This window comes from Actinia tenebrosa, unplaced genomic scaffold (genome assembly GCF_029948245.1).
Source record: "Actinia tenebrosa isolate PJP-AT-01 unplaced genomic scaffold, QUT_ActTen_1.0 PGA_scaffold1__47_contigs__length_23844297, whole genome shotgun sequence".
Lineage (NCBI taxonomy): Eukaryota > Metazoa > Cnidaria > Anthozoa > Actiniaria > Actiniidae > Actinia > Actinia tenebrosa.
The window spans coordinates 8,166,471-8,185,002 of NW_028292578.1; the positions used below are offsets into that span (position 1 = coordinate 8,166,471).

The 18,532-nt window shown below is 38.8% G+C and overlaps 1 protein-coding gene across 1 annotated transcript; it reads left to right on the plus strand.

Moving 5' to 3' along the window:
- Position 1: 1 nt before the first annotated feature.
- Positions 2 to 18,153, plus strand: LOC116287253 (uncharacterized). The gene is made up of 12 exons (XM_089032429.1): positions 2 to 2,346; positions 2,836 to 4,371; positions 4,827 to 5,170; positions 5,966 to 6,239; positions 7,119 to 7,346; positions 8,149 to 8,421; positions 8,665 to 9,570; positions 10,051 to 10,479; positions 11,292 to 13,781; positions 14,199 to 14,272; positions 16,058 to 17,410; positions 17,455 to 18,153. The coding sequence occupies exons 1-12, from the start codon at positions 174 to 176 to the stop codon at positions 18,151 to 18,153; spliced, it is 10,779 nt and encodes a 3,592-aa protein (XP_088888555.1). The 5' UTR covers positions 2 to 173.
- Positions 18,154 to 18,532: the final 379 nt, after the last annotated feature.

The following is an 18,532-nucleotide window of genomic DNA, read 5'->3' on the forward strand; positions in this document are numbered from 1 at the left end:
CCCTCGCTTTTCCCTCGCACTTCGCCGACCACGAGGCTTGCAAAGCTGCAAGACCTGAGGCATTCCAGAACTTTTTTATTATATCTGGGCTTTAGACTTCCTAAATTCCCGTATACCTAGCATGGTTTGACGACAATAGAGCTTAAAAGATTGTGTGTAAGATTCTCTTTATCATGGATTTACGGGCAGCTTTTCCTTTGGGCCCGAAAGTCGACGTGTTTGTCACTCATGTGCACAATGACTCGGGAAACTTCTTCGTTCAACTCAACAACGAAGAGGCGGGAAAGTTGGATGAATTAATGGCCGAGATTGATAGTTTTATATCAAGTGAGGAATCCCAGGGCCTTACGGCTGGAGAGATTAAAGCTGGAACGGTTTATCTTGCCCAGTATTCAGAAGATGCGAGATGGTATCGTGCACGTGTGATAGCTGTCAAAGCCGCCATCTGCGAAGTGTACTTCATAGATTACGGAAATACCGAACAAATTCCAATCAAATTTCTACGCATTGCAAAGCCAAGCTTCCTTCATCTACCACCACAAGTCTTTGAATGTGCGCTTGAAAATATTAGCAAGTTTAGAGGACCGAATATGCAAGATGCTGTATCTACGCTGAAAGGTCTAATCTTGGAGCAAGAGTTGTCGTGCGTGACTAGTTCAGTGAGTAACGATGTCCTTATTGTGAATCTCTACAAAGATATCAATTGTCGGGATTCTATACTTTCCCATCTATTGTCCCAAGTACAAAGAACTCCTCAAGCTACGACCACAAACGGACAAGAACCACTAGAAATTGTAGATAAGAAATGTTTTAAGACTATCTCGCTGTCAAAGGGAAATTACATAGATGTTTGTGTTACTGACGTCCAAGACCCGCATTCATTTTCCTGTCAATTTGTTAAAGGTTCCGAAGAACTACTCGATCTGATGGATGAGATTGCAAAGGAATATGAAGATTTGAAGCAAGGAGAGCTTCCCTTGCAGTCTAGTGGTGTGGGTTACCCTTGTTGTGCCAAATTCGCAGAGGATTTCTGCTGGTATCGAGCTGTGATTACCAACTCCAGTGCTGTGTCATCAGGATTCCTTGAGGTGAAGTTTGTGGACTATGGCAATGTTCAAAATACTCCTGTATCTGATGTAAAAGAATTGCAAGCGAAGTTTTTAGATCTACCAGCTCAAACTGTTGAATGTGCACTTCTTGGTATAGGACCTGAGAATAAGAGTAAGGGGTGGTCTACAGATGCAAAAACCTTGTTTTCTAAACTTACCAAAGATAAGCATATCGTTGGTGAGATTTATGAAAAGGACCCAGACGGCAAATACTGGGTGAAACTGGTCGATACTACAGGAGAAATGGACATGCAAGTAGATCAAATTCTGATTGCAGCAAAATATGCTGAAAAGGTTAGCAGTAACTTCCAAGATGTTGGAAGACCTCAGAGTGGACAAGGAAGATCGCAAAGCTCTCCACAATCATCTACACAGATCAGGAGCAAGCCTCAAGACACTTTGGGAAGGGCTACTTCTCCTTATGCAAAGGAGGTCCTCACTCCTGGTAAAGAAGAAAAAGTACTTGTCTCATCAGTTACCAGCCCATCATTATTCTACTGCATGCTTTATAGAACTTCTACCAAACTTGAGAAACTTATGAGTGACATTAGAAGACATTACTCTCGGCTGGGACCTGAGGATGAATGGCTTGCTAATCCATTAGTTGGTGACCCTTGCTGTGCAAAGTTCTCTGAAGACCAGTCATGGTATAGAGCTGTAGTCACTGATGTCTTGACCTCTGGAAAAGTGGAAGTGCTGTTTATTGATTATGGTAACTCTGAGACAGTCCCATCTAAGAGTGTTAAAAAGCTTTCTCCTCAATTCTCTGAGCTACCCTGTCAAGGCATTAAGTGCACATTAAACAGAATATGTCCAAAAGGAAGTAAAGATTGGAGAAGTACGGATATAAAGGCATTTGAAGACCTAGCCTTGGAATGTACTGGAAAATTGACAGTTATTGCTTTAGAAGATGATGAACTTCACAGAGTTGAGTTAGTGGTACATGAGAGAGGCAAGGACATCAACCTGGCAGAATCTATGTTATTAAAGGGAAATGCAACTCTGATTGATGGTGCATATACTCAGTCTGAAAACCTTGTAAGAGTGGCTTCCAGAAAGTTCACCAATGTGACTGTTAACATAGGTGGTTATGAAGATGTCTTTGTGAGTCATGTAGAGGATCCTGGCCACTTCTGGTGTCAGTTGTCTAAACATCAAGATGATCTTAATAATGTAATGACTGCTATCCATGATTATTGTACTTCTTCAAAGGATGTCATACACAACCCTTCTTTAGGTAAGTTCATTTCAATGGTAGTATGGGTGACTTGCAGTGCTACATTGCTATTTCTTACCACTGTGTAGTTGATACCTGGAGTTGGGGGTTTGATTCACTGAACTGCATTTGTGAGTTGAGTGTTTGATGCATTGTTCTCTCCCTGGCCAAGAGGGTTTTCTTCCTGAGTTAAAATCAATTTGTGAATTGAGTGTTGTGTGTTGCAAATAGCCAAGATAGTAATAGTCAGGGTTTTCATTAAGTTTTTAAATAATTGGAGAAAATCATGGTAGTTTAAGCCAAAGAATTTAGCTCAGTTACTGGAAACTTCTCTGATCTCTTACCCTTAATAAAGAACCCCGGGTAGTGCATGTGGAATGAGCCTGATAGAAGAGCCCCTTGTGAGGAGTGATGGTTGTAAATAAATCTGTGTTAAATACTCTTTTACAAGGGCCATATACTCTAAGAAAGAGATGGTTTGCCAATTGACGAGCATTCTTTGGCTTTTAGGTCTTGCATGCTGTGCAAAGTACAGTGAAGATGAAGCTTGGTACCGTGCAAGCATCACAGGAATCAAGAGAACTAACAAGGTAGAAGTTCAGTTCATTGACTACGGAAACTATGATGAAGTGCCACTCTCCGATCTTAGAACTATCAAGCCAGAATTCATGGAATTGCCCACTCAAGCCTTCAAATGCAGACTTGCTCAGCTTGATGTTACGACTCTCATCACCTTCCCCCCTGAAGCCATTGATAAATTCTGTGAGTTGACAGTAGATAAAGAGCTTGTTCTCATGATTGAGTCCTTTGACAAAACACATGAACAGTACCTTACGCTGTTACTCAATGGTACTGAAAATATATTCGACACCATAGCACCTTTAATGCCAGACGTTAGCAGCAAAGAAATAGTGGTACCCAAACAGGACATCAAGCCAGGAAGAAAGGAGAATGTGTGTGTGACAACTGTGAATGGGTTGTCAGAGTTTTATTGTCAGTTCATGTGTAGTGCTGCACATTTAGATGAAATGATGATCAAAATGGATGCTCATTATAAAGCTCTCGCTCCAGACCAAGAACAGCTAACTCAACTTAAAGTAGGCTGTTATTGTGTTGGTCAGTACACGGAAGATGATAGCTGGTATCGAGCTAAAATACTATCATCAAACGATAATATGTATAATGTAGTGTACATAGATTTTGGCAATGGTGAAAGCTTGCCAGCCTCTAGAATCAAAAAGCTATCTCAGTCCTTCTCTCAACTCCCACAACAAGGAATTTTCTGTTCATTGGCAGGAAATAATTCTGAGTTTTCAGACTCACAGTTTGGAGAATTAACCTTGGATAAGATGTTTGACCTGAAAGTTGTTGCAATAGAGAATGATGACAAAGCCAAAGTTGAACTGTACTGTGCAGATACCAAGAGACCATTGACAGAACAATTAACCAAATGTCAGCCTGAAACTTTATTAAAGATTCAACCAATTCCTCTAAATGTGGGAACGACAGAGGTTGCCTTTGTTGTACTTGCTTCTAGCATTTCTAAGTTCTATTGTCAGCTCACTAAAACAGCAGAATCCTTGGTGAATGTCATGGACAAAATGTACAGTTACTATGACAACCTTAAAAGCACACAAGACGCTGTATCTAATCCTCAAGTAGGTGTTTACTGTGCTGCAAAGTTCAGCGAAGATGATGGCTGGTATCGTGCCATGGTGAGCACTGTTCATGGCAATAGTGTTGAGGTGTTTTACGTAGACTATGGCAACTCTGAAGTCCTACCTCTAGAAAGAGTAAAGAAATTAAAGCCTGAGTTTGTAGAGCTACCTGCCCAAGCAATACAGTGTAGCTTGACTAATCCAAAGGATTTCAGTACCACTGCGTCTAGTAGATTCATAGAGCTGGTCAGTGATCCTGAAACACTGTTTGATTTGAAGATTGTTTCTGTGGTAGCAGAAGGTGTTTTTGATGTTGAATTGATCAAGAAGGAATCTGGAGAGTCTCTACATCAAATATTGGCCAATGAGGGCTTATTGCAAGAAAAAGGTGAGTAATACTGTGAGTCAAAGTTAGCTGCAGTGGCTTGTAAGCCATGGTTTTCTGTTATTGCTATTTCTTGCCTCTGCATTACCCTTCATGTGGCAGTCTTAAATAAAAATATCCCTAGATAAAAATGTATGGAGGGCAGTGTTTGCCCTTCAATGAAGGCTGGGCAATGAGATTCATAAGGTTTTTTAAGATGGTTGATATCAAGTGATATTTAAGGCTCAAAAGACAACTGAAAAACTTAACTTTTCTTAGTACCAATTGAGGATCTAGGTTAGGTTTTCAAGATACTGTCCACTTAAGGAGTAAAAATACTCAATAGTGAAACAAGAGTAGCCTCCCAAAAGAGCTAGACCACTCAACCCCCGAGCTATACAGGATGCCACTTACCAGCAATGTCTTTAGTTCATCGTTTCTTAAAATTACTTTAAGATTAACTTCTTTTAATTTCACAGAAAAACCTGTGCAAACTGAGACAGCCAGTGTCAGCCTAACTATTGGAGAGACCGATGAAGGCCAGTGTGGTTATGCTGCAACACCATCACAGTTTTGGTTCAACTTGAACTCCAATGTTGATACTTTAAACAGCTTACTAGAAGACATAGGGGTGTACTATGAATGTCTCAGCCCAACAGAATGCGTATTGCCTTCTCCTGTTGTTGGTTCTTATTGCTGTACTCAGTATAGCCTAGACCAAGGGTGGTATAGAGCCAAGATAACTGCCGTTCAAGGAAGCCAAGTACAAGTTCATTTTGTTGACTTTGGAAATTCAGAAAGCAAGCCAGCCAGTTCCTTGAAGGTAAAAATACTGTAATTTGTCTGCCTGGTTGATTAGCTACAAATTTATCAGTGCTTAGTTAGGTCTTTCAAGTCTCTAAGGGAGGAGCATGGTCGAGTGGTCATAGTGTCAGTCTCTCAATCCAGTGGGCTCAGCACCGGTGCTGAGTTCGAGTCCTGTTGTGGCCACTAGCTGAGACTGCATTTGTCCTGGTTTCTGATTAGTTCAAATTCAGTTTCTCGACCATGCTTGTAAATAGCCAACTGTTTGCCTCCTTGCCAGTTGGTATTCTTAAAACACTTTATATTTCTTTGATTATTTCTTCATTTCAGTTTCATTAAATTAGTTGTATAAACTAAATACATTGAAACTTAAATAAGTTATTTATTTATCTATTTATTATTCTAAATAAATTCAGTTACATAGTCAACTTGTTACTTGCACTATGATTGGTTGAGATTGTGCTGTATTAGTGACCTGTGCGTGTTGTTGATGCCATCTGCTCACATGCAGCCTGCTTTACCAAGAAGTGCATGACAGCAGCATTGAAAGCAGCAATATCTGATCTTTCAAATCTTATTGAACGTGAAATATAGTCAGCAAATATAAGTCACGGGCTGAAATGGAGGTTTAGAAATGGAATTTAGTATGTAAGGTTTTGCAAGCTACATCGTACATTGTACACGTATAAGTGTTTGTCATGAGATGCAGCTTACCAATTCGGTTTATGTGGTAACTCTTCCATCTTTTCAGCACACAGTCATGCAGATCTTATAGATTATTTATCTATCTTTACTGTTTTCTAACAAATAAAAGGTTCTAAAGCAAGAATTCCAAGCTCTTCCAGACCAAGCTATACTGTGTAGCCTTCACCAAGCCATCCCAGCTGATGGTAGCTCTAAATGGTCTCCAGCAGCCATTCAGGAATTCACAGACCTGGTTGTGGAAAAGGATGCTGTTATCAGAGTGGTTGAGAAACTACCAAACGACTGCCATGTGGTGGATGTACTTGATGTTAGTGGATCAAGAGATCTAGTTCTTGGTGCATTGGTTGAGAAAGGATTAGCTGCAAATCCAAACAAAACAACAGGTAGGTTACAGCTGTTGTTGTTGCTGCTGTGTCGTTGTTACTACTGAATCACTAACTCAACTATTAGCACAGCAGAAATAATGAATGATTGTGTTTGAATTTTGGTCAACTCTTGTGACCATTTTGAGAGCTCCAACTGATTACATGACATTAGTTTCCCTCTCTTAGTTCCAAAATTTGATCCATCATTATTAATCTCAGTGCTAACAGATGACTGATTTTGGTACTATTAACAGGGTTTGTGCAGGTCCTTGAACTCCTTGAAAAGTGCTGGAATTTAAAATGCATTTTTGAGGGCACTTGAAACTCCTTGAAAATAGAAAAAAAGTAGAAATGTCCTTGAATACTCCTTGAAAAATTGTCCATGAAAAAATATCAGTAATACTTTCAAGATATGTAAACCGTGAGTGGTTGTCATTGTTTAAAATTAGAGATTTTCACTACATCTTGGGAGAAGCGTCTTTTTTATTATTTTTTGCTTTCCAGAACTTAGTAGCCCAATGTGGCGTGGATATCACGTGACAAATTGGCACATCTCGATTAGTATTGGCATTTTCATCTTATTTTTTTAATACCAAAATAAAACCCTCTTAAAAGTTACTCCTTGAAAAATGTCATTTTGGTCCTTGAATACTCCTTGAAAACTCCTTGAATAATTTCTTGGGAACCTAGCACCAACCCTGTGTTAATGTTGTTGACTTAGATGTGAATCAAGGGTAGGATAGTGGTGATACACTTACCTCATAAGTTTCTTAAGTCTCTCCCTTGATTCAAGTTTTTTTCCTATTTTTCTTCCCTTTCAAAATCCTAGAAAGCTGAATACCAGTTTGATCTCTAAGTAAACTACACCATGACTTGTTGATTGTTTGTCATTTTCAGATTACAAGCCTTGTACGATGATGCTCACAGAAGATGGTTATATTGATGTCAACCCTTTAATATGCCATAGTCCACAGGATTTCTATTGCCAAGTATTATCCACAGATAATATTAAAACCTTTGGACAGCTGACATATGAGATACAAGACACCTATAGCAAGATGGGTCCAAATGATAACAACCTTGTCAAGCCAGAAATCAATATGCTATGCTGTGCACTTTATGCAGGTAATTAAATAGGTGCTGTTTGTGTATGGGGTAGATTTTTTTCAGTTAAAAAGTAGTGATCAGAGCCTTTGAACAGAAAAGTCTCTGCAGCTGCGATTTCCAGAACCTTAGTCACACTTTCTTCAGAATATTTATAAATCCAAGGGTCTTGGAAATCACAGTTGCCGACAATTTTCCATTTAAAGAACTTCCTCATCATATGTGAGTTTGTTGGATCTCCTTGATTTGAGGACTTCCCTTCAGGTTTTCTGTTTTTCTTTCTCTGCAAAACCTAACATGGTAATTTCTAAGTTAATCTGTGATTTAGCTGTCCGCTGTCTCAGATCAGACTAGGGTTCTAACAGACTCCATTGTGGGGGCTAGAAGTAATTTTTAGGTTAGTAGCAGGAACCTCTTTTTCTTACCCCCTCTGGGTTGTTAATAGTCACCAGAGGGCATTTAGGAGAGGGATAGTATATGGAAAACACTGCCCACCAGACAAGTATGTATCTATTACTAATGTCTGGGAAGTGGAATCCTACATAACACAATTATAAGCATGACAATGCATATTAATGCTCTAGTAGCATTAACATAACAATAGCACCTCAGATTTTAAAATAACATCTGCTCATCACACAATGGCAGACCAGAATTGAAACTTGTCTGGTCAAATCTTTGACTTGCTGGTCATTTATTTTGACCAGTAACGCTAAAAAAACTAATATATTTTTATAATAATATTATTGGTAACTCACCAGCTACTATCTTAATCCCTACACTGGCATTACAATACTTTATCTGTATTGTTTTGTCATTTCAGTTGACAGTTCCTGGAACAGAGGAAAAATCACTCAGATTGTTGATGAAAGCACAGTTGAAGTGTTCTTTGTTGATTATGGAAATCACGAAGTAGTTGACCTCCGCAATGTCAAGCGTCTTCTACCAGGGTTTACAGACGTGCCTGTTCAATGTGTTCAGTGTTGCTTGTCTGATATCAAGCCCAGTAATGGTGCCCAGTGGTCAGATAAAGCCAAGGATAGATTTGTAGAACTTGTGGATCACAAACAGTTGGTTGCAAAACCTAGCAAAACAGGTATAATAAGTGATAGTAATAATTATCTATCTATATACAATGTTCTTTCTCTAGTCCTGGTTAAACTTATGAACTTAATCTTAGAGTCATGGAAAGATGTGATGTTGGGTAGTGATTCAGGCTCTGGGTCAACAGATCTGGGTTCAAATCCTGTCCCAGGCCAATGTAACCTTTGTGAAATAGCAAATGTGGTGCATTGTGGACTAGCTTGGATGCAAGTAACTGTTGTGTTGTCCGTTTTAGGGAAAGGAAAGATGGAAGTGACTCTGTTTGATACCAGTGATGACACCCAAGATATTAACATTGGAGAGACACTCGTCAATGAAGGCCTTGCAGTTTGGGTGTCTTCATCTTCTGCAGAACAAAGACCAACAACGGCTTTGAAGACACTAGAAAGTTTAGAAAATTTAAAGATTTCATCAGGGGACGTATTGTACATCACGGCAGTGGATTCACCTGACGTAATTTATTGCCAGGTTGCAGGTACTGAAGATAAGCTAGATAACCTAATGGCTAGCCTCACTGCTTTCTATGAATCACCACAAGCAATGGCATTGAGTGTACAGTCAGTTACTGCTGGTCAAGCATGCGCTGCTTTGTTCTCACAAGATAATGCCTGGTACCGTGCAGTAGTTGCAGGTGTTTCTCCAGGCAATGCCACAGTAAGATTCATTGACTATGGCAATACAGAGACTCTTGCTTTAAACGACATAAGAATACTTTCAGATGAATTTACCAAGGAGCCTATTCTTACAGTTAAATGTAAACTATCTGGTATACAACCCTCCGGAGGGGCTCCTAATTGGCCCAAGGAAGCTACCAAGTTCTTAGAAAATATAGGAGGTGATGATGGCTTCAAAGTTAAAGTAATTGCAAGTGGAGACATTTTGGAAGTAAAACTATTTGACCAACAAGGTGATCTATGTGACAGACTCATCAGAGAAGGTCTTGCAGTGGCAAGGCAACAGGCTGCTGCTAAACCTGTACAGAAACCCAAGCAATCTTCACCTAAGCAAGGCAATAAACCCCAGACATACAAGTCTCCAGATATTCAAGTTGGTGGGAAGATAGAAGTGTATGTCACTGATGTTACATCACCTGGGCAGTTTTGCTGTCAGTTGGCAGAATTTGGAGATGATCTCAATCAGAGTAAGTATTTATAATTGTATTCTATAATCACCTCACTACAAGGACTATGACTGGAGGAAAAGTGTGCTGTATAAGAAAATGGAGCATGGTGATTATGCATCAACAACAGCAGCCTGCTTTAGAAAGAAGCACAAGAAAATAGCTTTGGAAACTGCAATGCAGGGTTTTCGTAGGAAGTCCCAAAAGCACTCAAGAAGTACAAGAAGCACTTATCTATGTCTTATGCTTCTCTTGACACTTTTTCATGCTTATTAACTTCCTCCCCTGCTTTGAGGTTTTTTCTCTAGTCTTTCCTCCCTCCTAAAAAATAAGCTTACTAAATTCTAATTCCATCTATCGGTAGCCTTATCAAGTGGGTTGCGAAACCTCTAGCACTTTCCATCTACCCATCCTGCATACTTTGTTACTGGAAAAAGCTGGGGTTTTTTTTGCCTTTCTTACAATTTATCCCTCATATCCTATATATTCTCCTTTTTCCAGTGATGGACTCCATCTATAATCACTACAGCAAACTTGAAGACACTGCAGGCTGCCTGGTGTCTCCTGTAGTTGGACAGCCGTGTGTAGCAGTCTTTGAAGGTGACAGCAATTGGTATCGTGCAGTAGTCCAAGGCATGACTCTAAAAGATCTGAATGTCAAGTTTGTTGATTATGGTAATTCCCAGACTATCAAACCACACGAAGTAAAGCTGATTGAACCAAGATTTATGAAGCTTCCAAAGCTGTCCATTGAATGCACAATAGACTTTCAGAAATCAGGCTGGAGTAAGGAAGAAACAGAGAAGTTTACAGCTGTAGTTGGTGAAGACAAGATGGTTGCTGAGATATTAAAGGAAGAGAATGGTCGATACCTAGTCAAGATTTACAAGGAAACTAAATGCATCACCGATTCAGTCCTTGAGAAACCAGGTAAATATTAAACACAAGCAAAGCAAACAGCAATGAAAAAGCAAATAATGTGGCCGGCCAAGCCACAGCTATTGAGCATGCACTGACCAGCTTTGTTTATAAATAATATAAGGAGACTTTCTTGGTTTTATGTGTGAAAAGCTGAAGTTAACTTTGAGATTATGCAACCATAGGCTATTTGCATTAAAAATTGACATGACCCTATCTCCCCCTCCCCATGCAACAAATGAAGTATAAATTTGTTTCAGAATAAATTCAATTCAATTTATTTTCAAACTTATAGTACACTCAACAAAATTACATGACTCTGATTGGTTGAGAGGAGTACAATTATAGCGTTAATTGTACTCCGTAGGAGTACTGAATTAAGTCACTATGGAAACACAGCCAAAACAATGTCAACAGCGGCAAGTTTGAGCGTAAAAATGGCCGATAGTCGTTTCGCAGTTCTTGATGAAAATGCTATAGAAACGTTAAGAGAAAAAGTGATAAACATAAATACAAAAAAAAAGTACACAAACCTGCTTGAATGTTTGGTATAGCTGGGGTGAACGGCGTCGCTTCGCATTTTTTACTGAAATTTTGTTGAAATACATTTTTTTTCAAAATAAATTATTATTACATTTACATATTTACATTTACAAATTAATTATTTTACAATACTTATGCATAGAGCCTGAATAAATTAGAGAAATGGAAAGAGCACCTTTGTATTAGTAAATAGTCGGAGTTCTAATGTGGGGCACAGGAGAAATGGCATTAAATATAAAATCAAACATTTCTTAGAATTGAACACAAATTTCTTCTTTCAGCTCCACCAAAAATTCCTGAACAAGTACTACAGCCCAACCAAGTAGAAGATGTCTATGTAGTTTATCTATCCAGCTCTACCCAGCTATCCCTTCAACTCTCAAAACACAGCAATGCACTAGATGAACTAATGGCAATAATCGATAACTCTTGTCGAGCTAGCAGTATCCCATTGAAGCAGGAGAATATTGATGTAGGAATGCCATGCTGTGCGCTGTTTGAAGATGGTTGGTACAGAGCTGTCATCATGTCATCACCGTCATCTGGACAAGTAGATGTTCATTACATAGATTATGGGAATTCTGCTACCGTGGCTATATCAGATTTGAGAGCATTACCAGAGTCATGCCTTGGACTCCCGAAGCAGGGTGTGTCTTGTACTCTTAATGACCCCAAAATATCTGCAGCTTCCAAGGAGATGGTAGAGAATGCTGTAATGGATAGACAGATCGAAGCAAAGTTTTTGAAGAAGGATGGTGATTACTGGACTGTGGAGTTAAAAATTGATGGTGTGGATGTAGCTGATAGCCTGGTCGAAGATTCACAACCTACAGCAACAAAAACCTCTACATTCACAGAGCAAAACATTTCTGAAAATTCCAACGCTAAAGTCTATGTCAGCCATACTGTCAGTCCACATGAATTTTACCTTCAAATGGATTCCTCAACAGAAGAAATGGCTAACTTGGCTATAAGATTAAATGCTTTGTATCCAGGATCAGAGTCAAATCCATTGGAAAGGCTAGAGCTAGGGTCTGTATGTTGTGCCCAATTCTCAGAAGATAACAGCTGGTATAGAAGCATTGTAACTGCGATTCCTGATGACAAACACATTGGAGTTCAGTTTGTTGACTATGGTAACTCTGACATGGTTGAGAGATCCAAAGTATTGGCTTTAAAAGAAGAGTTCATGGATATTCCAGTTTTTGCAATCAAGTGTTCACTGGAAGTAATCCAGAATACACATAAGTGCACGGATAAAGACATTGAAAGGTTTGAAGCCCTTGTGTTTGACCAAGAACTAGATGGAGTATTTCTTCACAAGAATGAAGGTAAATGGCAAGTACGGTTAAATAAAGATGGCAATTCTCTAGTAAATTTACTGCAAGAAAATCAAGAGAGAGCACCAGAAGAGGAATCAGTACAGCAACATAGTGTAACTTCTATTAAAGATAAGGAAATCATAGCTGGCCAAGAGATTGAATGTAGTTTGAGCCACGTAGAAGAAACAGGATACTTCTATTTACACGTCAATGGTGATCCCTTAATAGACGAAGTTACAAATATGATATCAGAAATCTATCCATCCCTTGATCCATCACATGAGAATCTTGGCGAATGTAAAGTTGGTTCATTTTGCTGTGTCAAGTTTTCAGAAGATGAACAATGGTACCGAGCAGTTGTGAGTGAAATTCTCTCTGATTCCGAAGCTAAAGTAACATTCATTGATTTTGGAAATTCAGAAGTAACATCCATCTCCTCAATGAAGAGTCTGAGACCACAGCTCTGTGAAATCTCCAAGCTTGCCATACCATGTAGACTTGATAGTACTAAAGATAACTGGTCTGAAGCTGACACTATAATGCTGGAAGAGAAAATGCTTGAAAAAACTCTGAAGGTTAAATTTGTAAGTTCTGGTGACCGTGGGTGGAATGTTATACTTGATGTAGATGGAACCTGTCTTAACAATTTGCCAGAGTTCACCTCCGCCACAGAATTAGCACCTTGCTCATTCACTGCAGCATCTTTTACTGTCAACAAAAAAGAACCTGTGATATTTTTAACAGCTGAGAGTTTAGAGTGCATCTGGGTACAGCCTAAAAACAATGAGAACGACTTGGTAGGTTTGATGAATAAAATTGCTGAGAATAAACCCACTAAAGCAATAGATGTATCTGAAATATCTGTTGGTAAGCCATGTCTAGCTAAATTTACTGAGGATGATGAATGGTACAGAGCAGAAGTAATTGATATCATTGGAGCTCAGATACTAGTGAAATATGTAGATTATGGAAACTCTGAGAAAGTTGAAAGCAGTAGAATCAGTCCCATTAGTTTGTCATTCACACAACTTCCAACGCAAGCTGTGAGGTTTTGCCTCCTTGATGTACCAGAATCAAGTGCAAGTCATGTCCTTGACAAGCTGAATGAAGAATACACAGAGACCACTGTGGAGGCAGAAGTTATAACTCAGAATGACGCTGGGTTTTATAATGTAAGGCTGTTTGATCAAGAAGGCAAAGACCTAGTTAATAAGCTGATTCGCACAAATATAAATAACAACGCTGAAACTAAAGAACCAGTTGCGGCAGTTGATGTTGATCTGATTGTGAGTCAAGAAGAAGCTCCCACTGAAGCTGTGGATGAAAATGGAATAAAAGCTAAAGAAGAAGATAAGAAAGAACTGGAAGCTGAAAAAGAGGAATTCCTTGAAGCACAAGAAAATGTAAATGGAGTTGTAGGTTCTCACGATTCCGCAGACTCTTTAGCAGGTACTTTGTTTTCAATTATAAATAAATGATAAGTCTTTTATTTTAAGTTGGGATACAAGAAGTCGTTACTGATTATGGATCCTTGCCATGTGTTTTTCCATCCACTCGCTCTTCCACCCATCTTTCCATCCAATCATTTGTCTACCCGTACCCATCCATCCATACATACATAAGTAAATCCATATATACATCATACATTCTATTGGTCAGTCAAACCTTGCCATATGATATGTTAATTGTACAGTCATTTATTCACTTGCTCACCCATTCTTTCAATTTTAACTACCCGTCTTTCCATCCACCCATTTGTCTACCCGTACCCATCCATCCAATGTTCCATCAATACAATACATTTATATATTCACCATACATTCTATCAGTCAGCCAGTCACATTAATTGTGGTTTTTTTCTTTTAGAAACAGCTCTTCTGATTGCCAGTGAAACAACTGGCGCCACATCATCGTCAAACAACCTTGATGATGCAGGTTTGGTAAGTGACAATAACCAGCAAGGACCTGTTCCATCACCCAGTCCAGAAGTTCAGATACAAACCCTTGATGAAGTTAGATTTTCTAATGAGAATCCAGATTCACCAAAGAAAGAAAACGAGGATACAACACAATAGAAAATTGATATTATTAGTTATACATTAGTATATTAATATATTAATATTTTATTGTCAATATAAAATGAACTCAGTAGCAGTAAGTTGCCTATTGAAATTCGTTTTTTTTTTTACCGCCACTACTTGAGGATGTAAAAGGTACCAACGGATTAGTTTTGATTGATGGCTCCCAAAAAAAATTCCATTGTGCAGCTTGCAGCTACAAGTTTAAAATATTAAAATGTGGTATGATTAGATCATTAGTTCGTTAACAAACTAATACTATTGCATGTGTGTATAAAGTAGGTATTTAGACAGTGCTGGTCACATTTCATGCTTTTGTCTTCCTATTTTCCTAATCTTTGTAAACTTAACATATTTTGAGGATGTTGTGACTTTGTAAACTTGGCATTCAAAAGAGTCAGATAATGTTTTATAGAATTAAACTCTAAAATATCATAACTATTTGATTTGAAGTGAGATACCAGAGTTTAAGGCCACGTCATTTAAAGGCACTTGTATGAAAAATATACGACTATTATCGTTGAAGTGCAACCTGCGACGTTTAATATCTTGTTCGCCGACCAGCATTTCAACAACTGTCAATCAAAGAACTGCAATAAAAGATAATATTTTGAGAAAGATCTTAGAACGAATTAAATATTTTATTCCTATTCCTCTAAAATTTCTAATTCAGTGCAAAATCGCCCACAAGCTATTGTTTCTTATATTGTTTTTTCACACATTAACTGCATAGTGGCTGCCAGAGCCAGCTTCACATGCTTTCAGTTCGACCCTGTTGAGCTGCGCCACTGCTATACTTGCAGTGGTGATTAATGATTATGAGTTAGTTTTTTAATGACACATTTTTTTATTGCTCTTCTTTGATTGAGGATTGTTGAAATGCTAGCCTGGGAGAAGACATCAAACTTTACAGATCTGACTTCATCAGCAATGGAATTGAAGTTAATTTTATCATGACATAGTAACAACACTGTACAGTATAGATTAAAAGACTAGTGTGTCATAAACATCAATACCAGTTAGTTACATTAGTGATAACAGATCTATCATTTAACAAATAACAGATCTATCATTTAAAACGTCCTAGCGATTCAAAAATCTAACGTTTGAGTGACAGTTTACAAGTTTGTAATAAAAATTTTCCAATTTTGGGAGTATGATTAATTAATAAAAACCAAAAATTATTAAAACAATTGTTGTATCTGTTTTAACTTTAAGATGGATTACCATTTTCCACATAATAATCGCTGTTTCTAGGTAACTTTGTAAGACTACCAAAATACGCTAACCCTAAATGCCGCATTTGATAAATAGACCAATCCCATTTCTTCTCTTTCTTTTAATTGGAAGTGGATGTACTAGTTAGATCTATGTTCTTTCATTTTTTTTCCATCTACTTTTTGCACTATGCTAATTTGGAAAACTTAAATAACTCAATCCAACAATATTAGGATATTTGATGATAGCATAACTTAGTGAATTTCCAGAATTCCTTTTCCTATTTCGTTTGATAGCTGTAAATATTATTCCCATTAGGAAAATTTCTATGATGCCTATGTTCTATTGAAGAGATCATTGAAGCTGGTTTTGTTAGATGGTCATTCGTTGTCAAACTTAGTAATACCATTTTTCTTTTATATCGTTTAGCAAGACTTAAGAGCTTCAAAGTCTGGAGTTGACGAGCCTAATGAAAGTGAATTGTCAAGAATAGAAGAAAACAAAGGGGCTGAGAAAACAAAAGTCGTAGAAGATATAACTGTTGCTTCTGATGTTGTTATACCATGCCGTAATCAAGTCTTAAGTTCTGACCCTAAAACATATAGGACATCTGAGATTATGCAAGACTTTCAGCCTAAGGTAACATCTGCACCACATAGTGGAGATACCCAATCTAAATCCCCATATGAATCACCCAAAGATAAAGCAATAGAATGCCAAGAGGATTTACCATTTGAGACACCCAAAGATGCAGCACCAGAATGCCAAGAGGATTTGCCATCTGAGACAACCAAAGATGCAGTAATAGAATGCCAAGAGGATTTGCCATCCGAGACACCCAAAGATGCAGCACCTGAATGCCAAGAGGATTTGCCATCTGAAGCACCCAAAGATTCAGCACCTGAATGCCAAGAGGATTTACCATCTGAAGCACCCAAAGATTCAGCACCAGAATGCCAAGAGGATTTGCCATCTGAAGCACCCAAAGATTCAGCACCTGAATGCCAAGAGGATTTACCATCTGAATCACCCAAAGATTCAGCACCTGAATGCCAAGAGGATTTGCCATCTGAGACAACCAAAGATGCAGTAATAGAATGCCAAGAGGATTTGCCATCTGAGACACCCAAAGATGCAGCACCTGAATGCCAAGAGGATTTGCCATCTGAATCACCCAAAGATGCAGCACCTGAATGCCAAGAGGATTTGCCATCTGAGGCACCCAAAGATTCAGCACCAGAATGCCAAGAGGATTTGCCATCTGAAGCACCCAAAGATTCAGCACCTGAATGCCAAGAGGATTTACCATCTGAAGCACCCAAAGATTCAGCACCAGAATGCCAAGAGGATTTACCATCTGAAGCACCCAAAGATTCAGCACCAGAATGCCAAGAGGATTTGCCATCTGAAGCACCCAAAGATTCAGCACCTGAATGCCAAGAGGATTTACCATCTGAAGCACCCAAAGATTCAGCACCTGAATGCCAAGAGGATTTGCCATCTGAGACAACCAAAGATGCAGTAATAGAATGCCAAGAGGATTGCCATCCGAGACACCCAGAGATGCAGCACCTGAATGCCAAGAGGATTTGCCATCTGAAGCACCCAAAGATTCAGCACCTGAATGCCAAGAGGATTTACCATCTGAAGCACCCAAAGATTCAGCACCTGAATGCCAAGAGGATTTGCCATCTGAAGCACCCAAAGATTCAGCACCTGAATGCCAAGAGGATTTACCATCTGAAGCACCTGAATGCCAAGAGGATTTGCCATCTGAGACACGCAATGATGCAGCACCAGAATGCCAAGAGGATTTGACATCTGAGACAACCAAAGATGCAGTAATAGAATGCCAAGAGGATTTGCCATCTGAGACACCCAAAGATGCAGCACCAGAATGCCAAGAGGATTTGCCATCTGAGACACGCAATGATGCAGCACCTGAATGCCAAGAGGATTTGACATCTGAGACAACCAAAGATGCAGTAATAGAATGCCAAGAGGATTTGCCATCCGAGACACCCAAAGATGCAGCACCAGAATGCCAAGAGGATTTGACATCTGAGACACCCATAGATGCAGCACCAGAGTGTCAAGAGGATTTACCATCTGAAGCACCCAAAGCGTCAGTACCAGAATGCCAGAAGGATTTGCCATCTGAGAGACCCAAAGATGCAGCAACAGAATGCCAAGAGGATTTGACATCTGAGACACCCAAAGATTCAGCACCTGAATGCCAAGAGGATTTGCCTTCTGAGATACTTAATGATGCAACAAAAGAATGCCTAGGGGATTTGCCATCTGAGTTTCTCAAAGATGATTCTGAACATCTTAACCTGCAGGTAGTAGTAACAAACGGAATCCACAAATTTTCAGATGTTAGATTTGATAAGGATGAGGAATGCCTATCAGATGAAGCACTGGAAAAGCTTGATACTGTGTTAGAACAGAAGCCAAGTGCTGTGAAGCAAGTTAGTGGAGCTGTGCAAGCTTTGATCTACGACAAGGTACAAGACGAAATGTAACTTTAGTGAGTTCATAAGTGAATATTTGTCTGCCATATAAAATTATAGTGTAGTTCAATATGCCTCGTTTTATGATCAGATGATAACATGGTAAAGCAATTTCTAGTGTCAAGAAAATTTGAAATTTTACAAGTTTCAAATTAGCTATTTGTTTTGTGTAAGCTTATAAATGTCTTGCACAATAGGATAAAAAGCCGTTTCCATTCCTTTTAAGAACCAAATATTTAGAGCAACATTTTTCATAAACAGTGTGGCAAATCGTATTTAAACTAAGAAAACACCTGTCCCATCAAGGAATATTGTTTTTCACATGACAAATCTTTAACAAACAAGTTTCTTTAAGGCCATAACGACAGTGATTTTCCTAACTAAACAATCC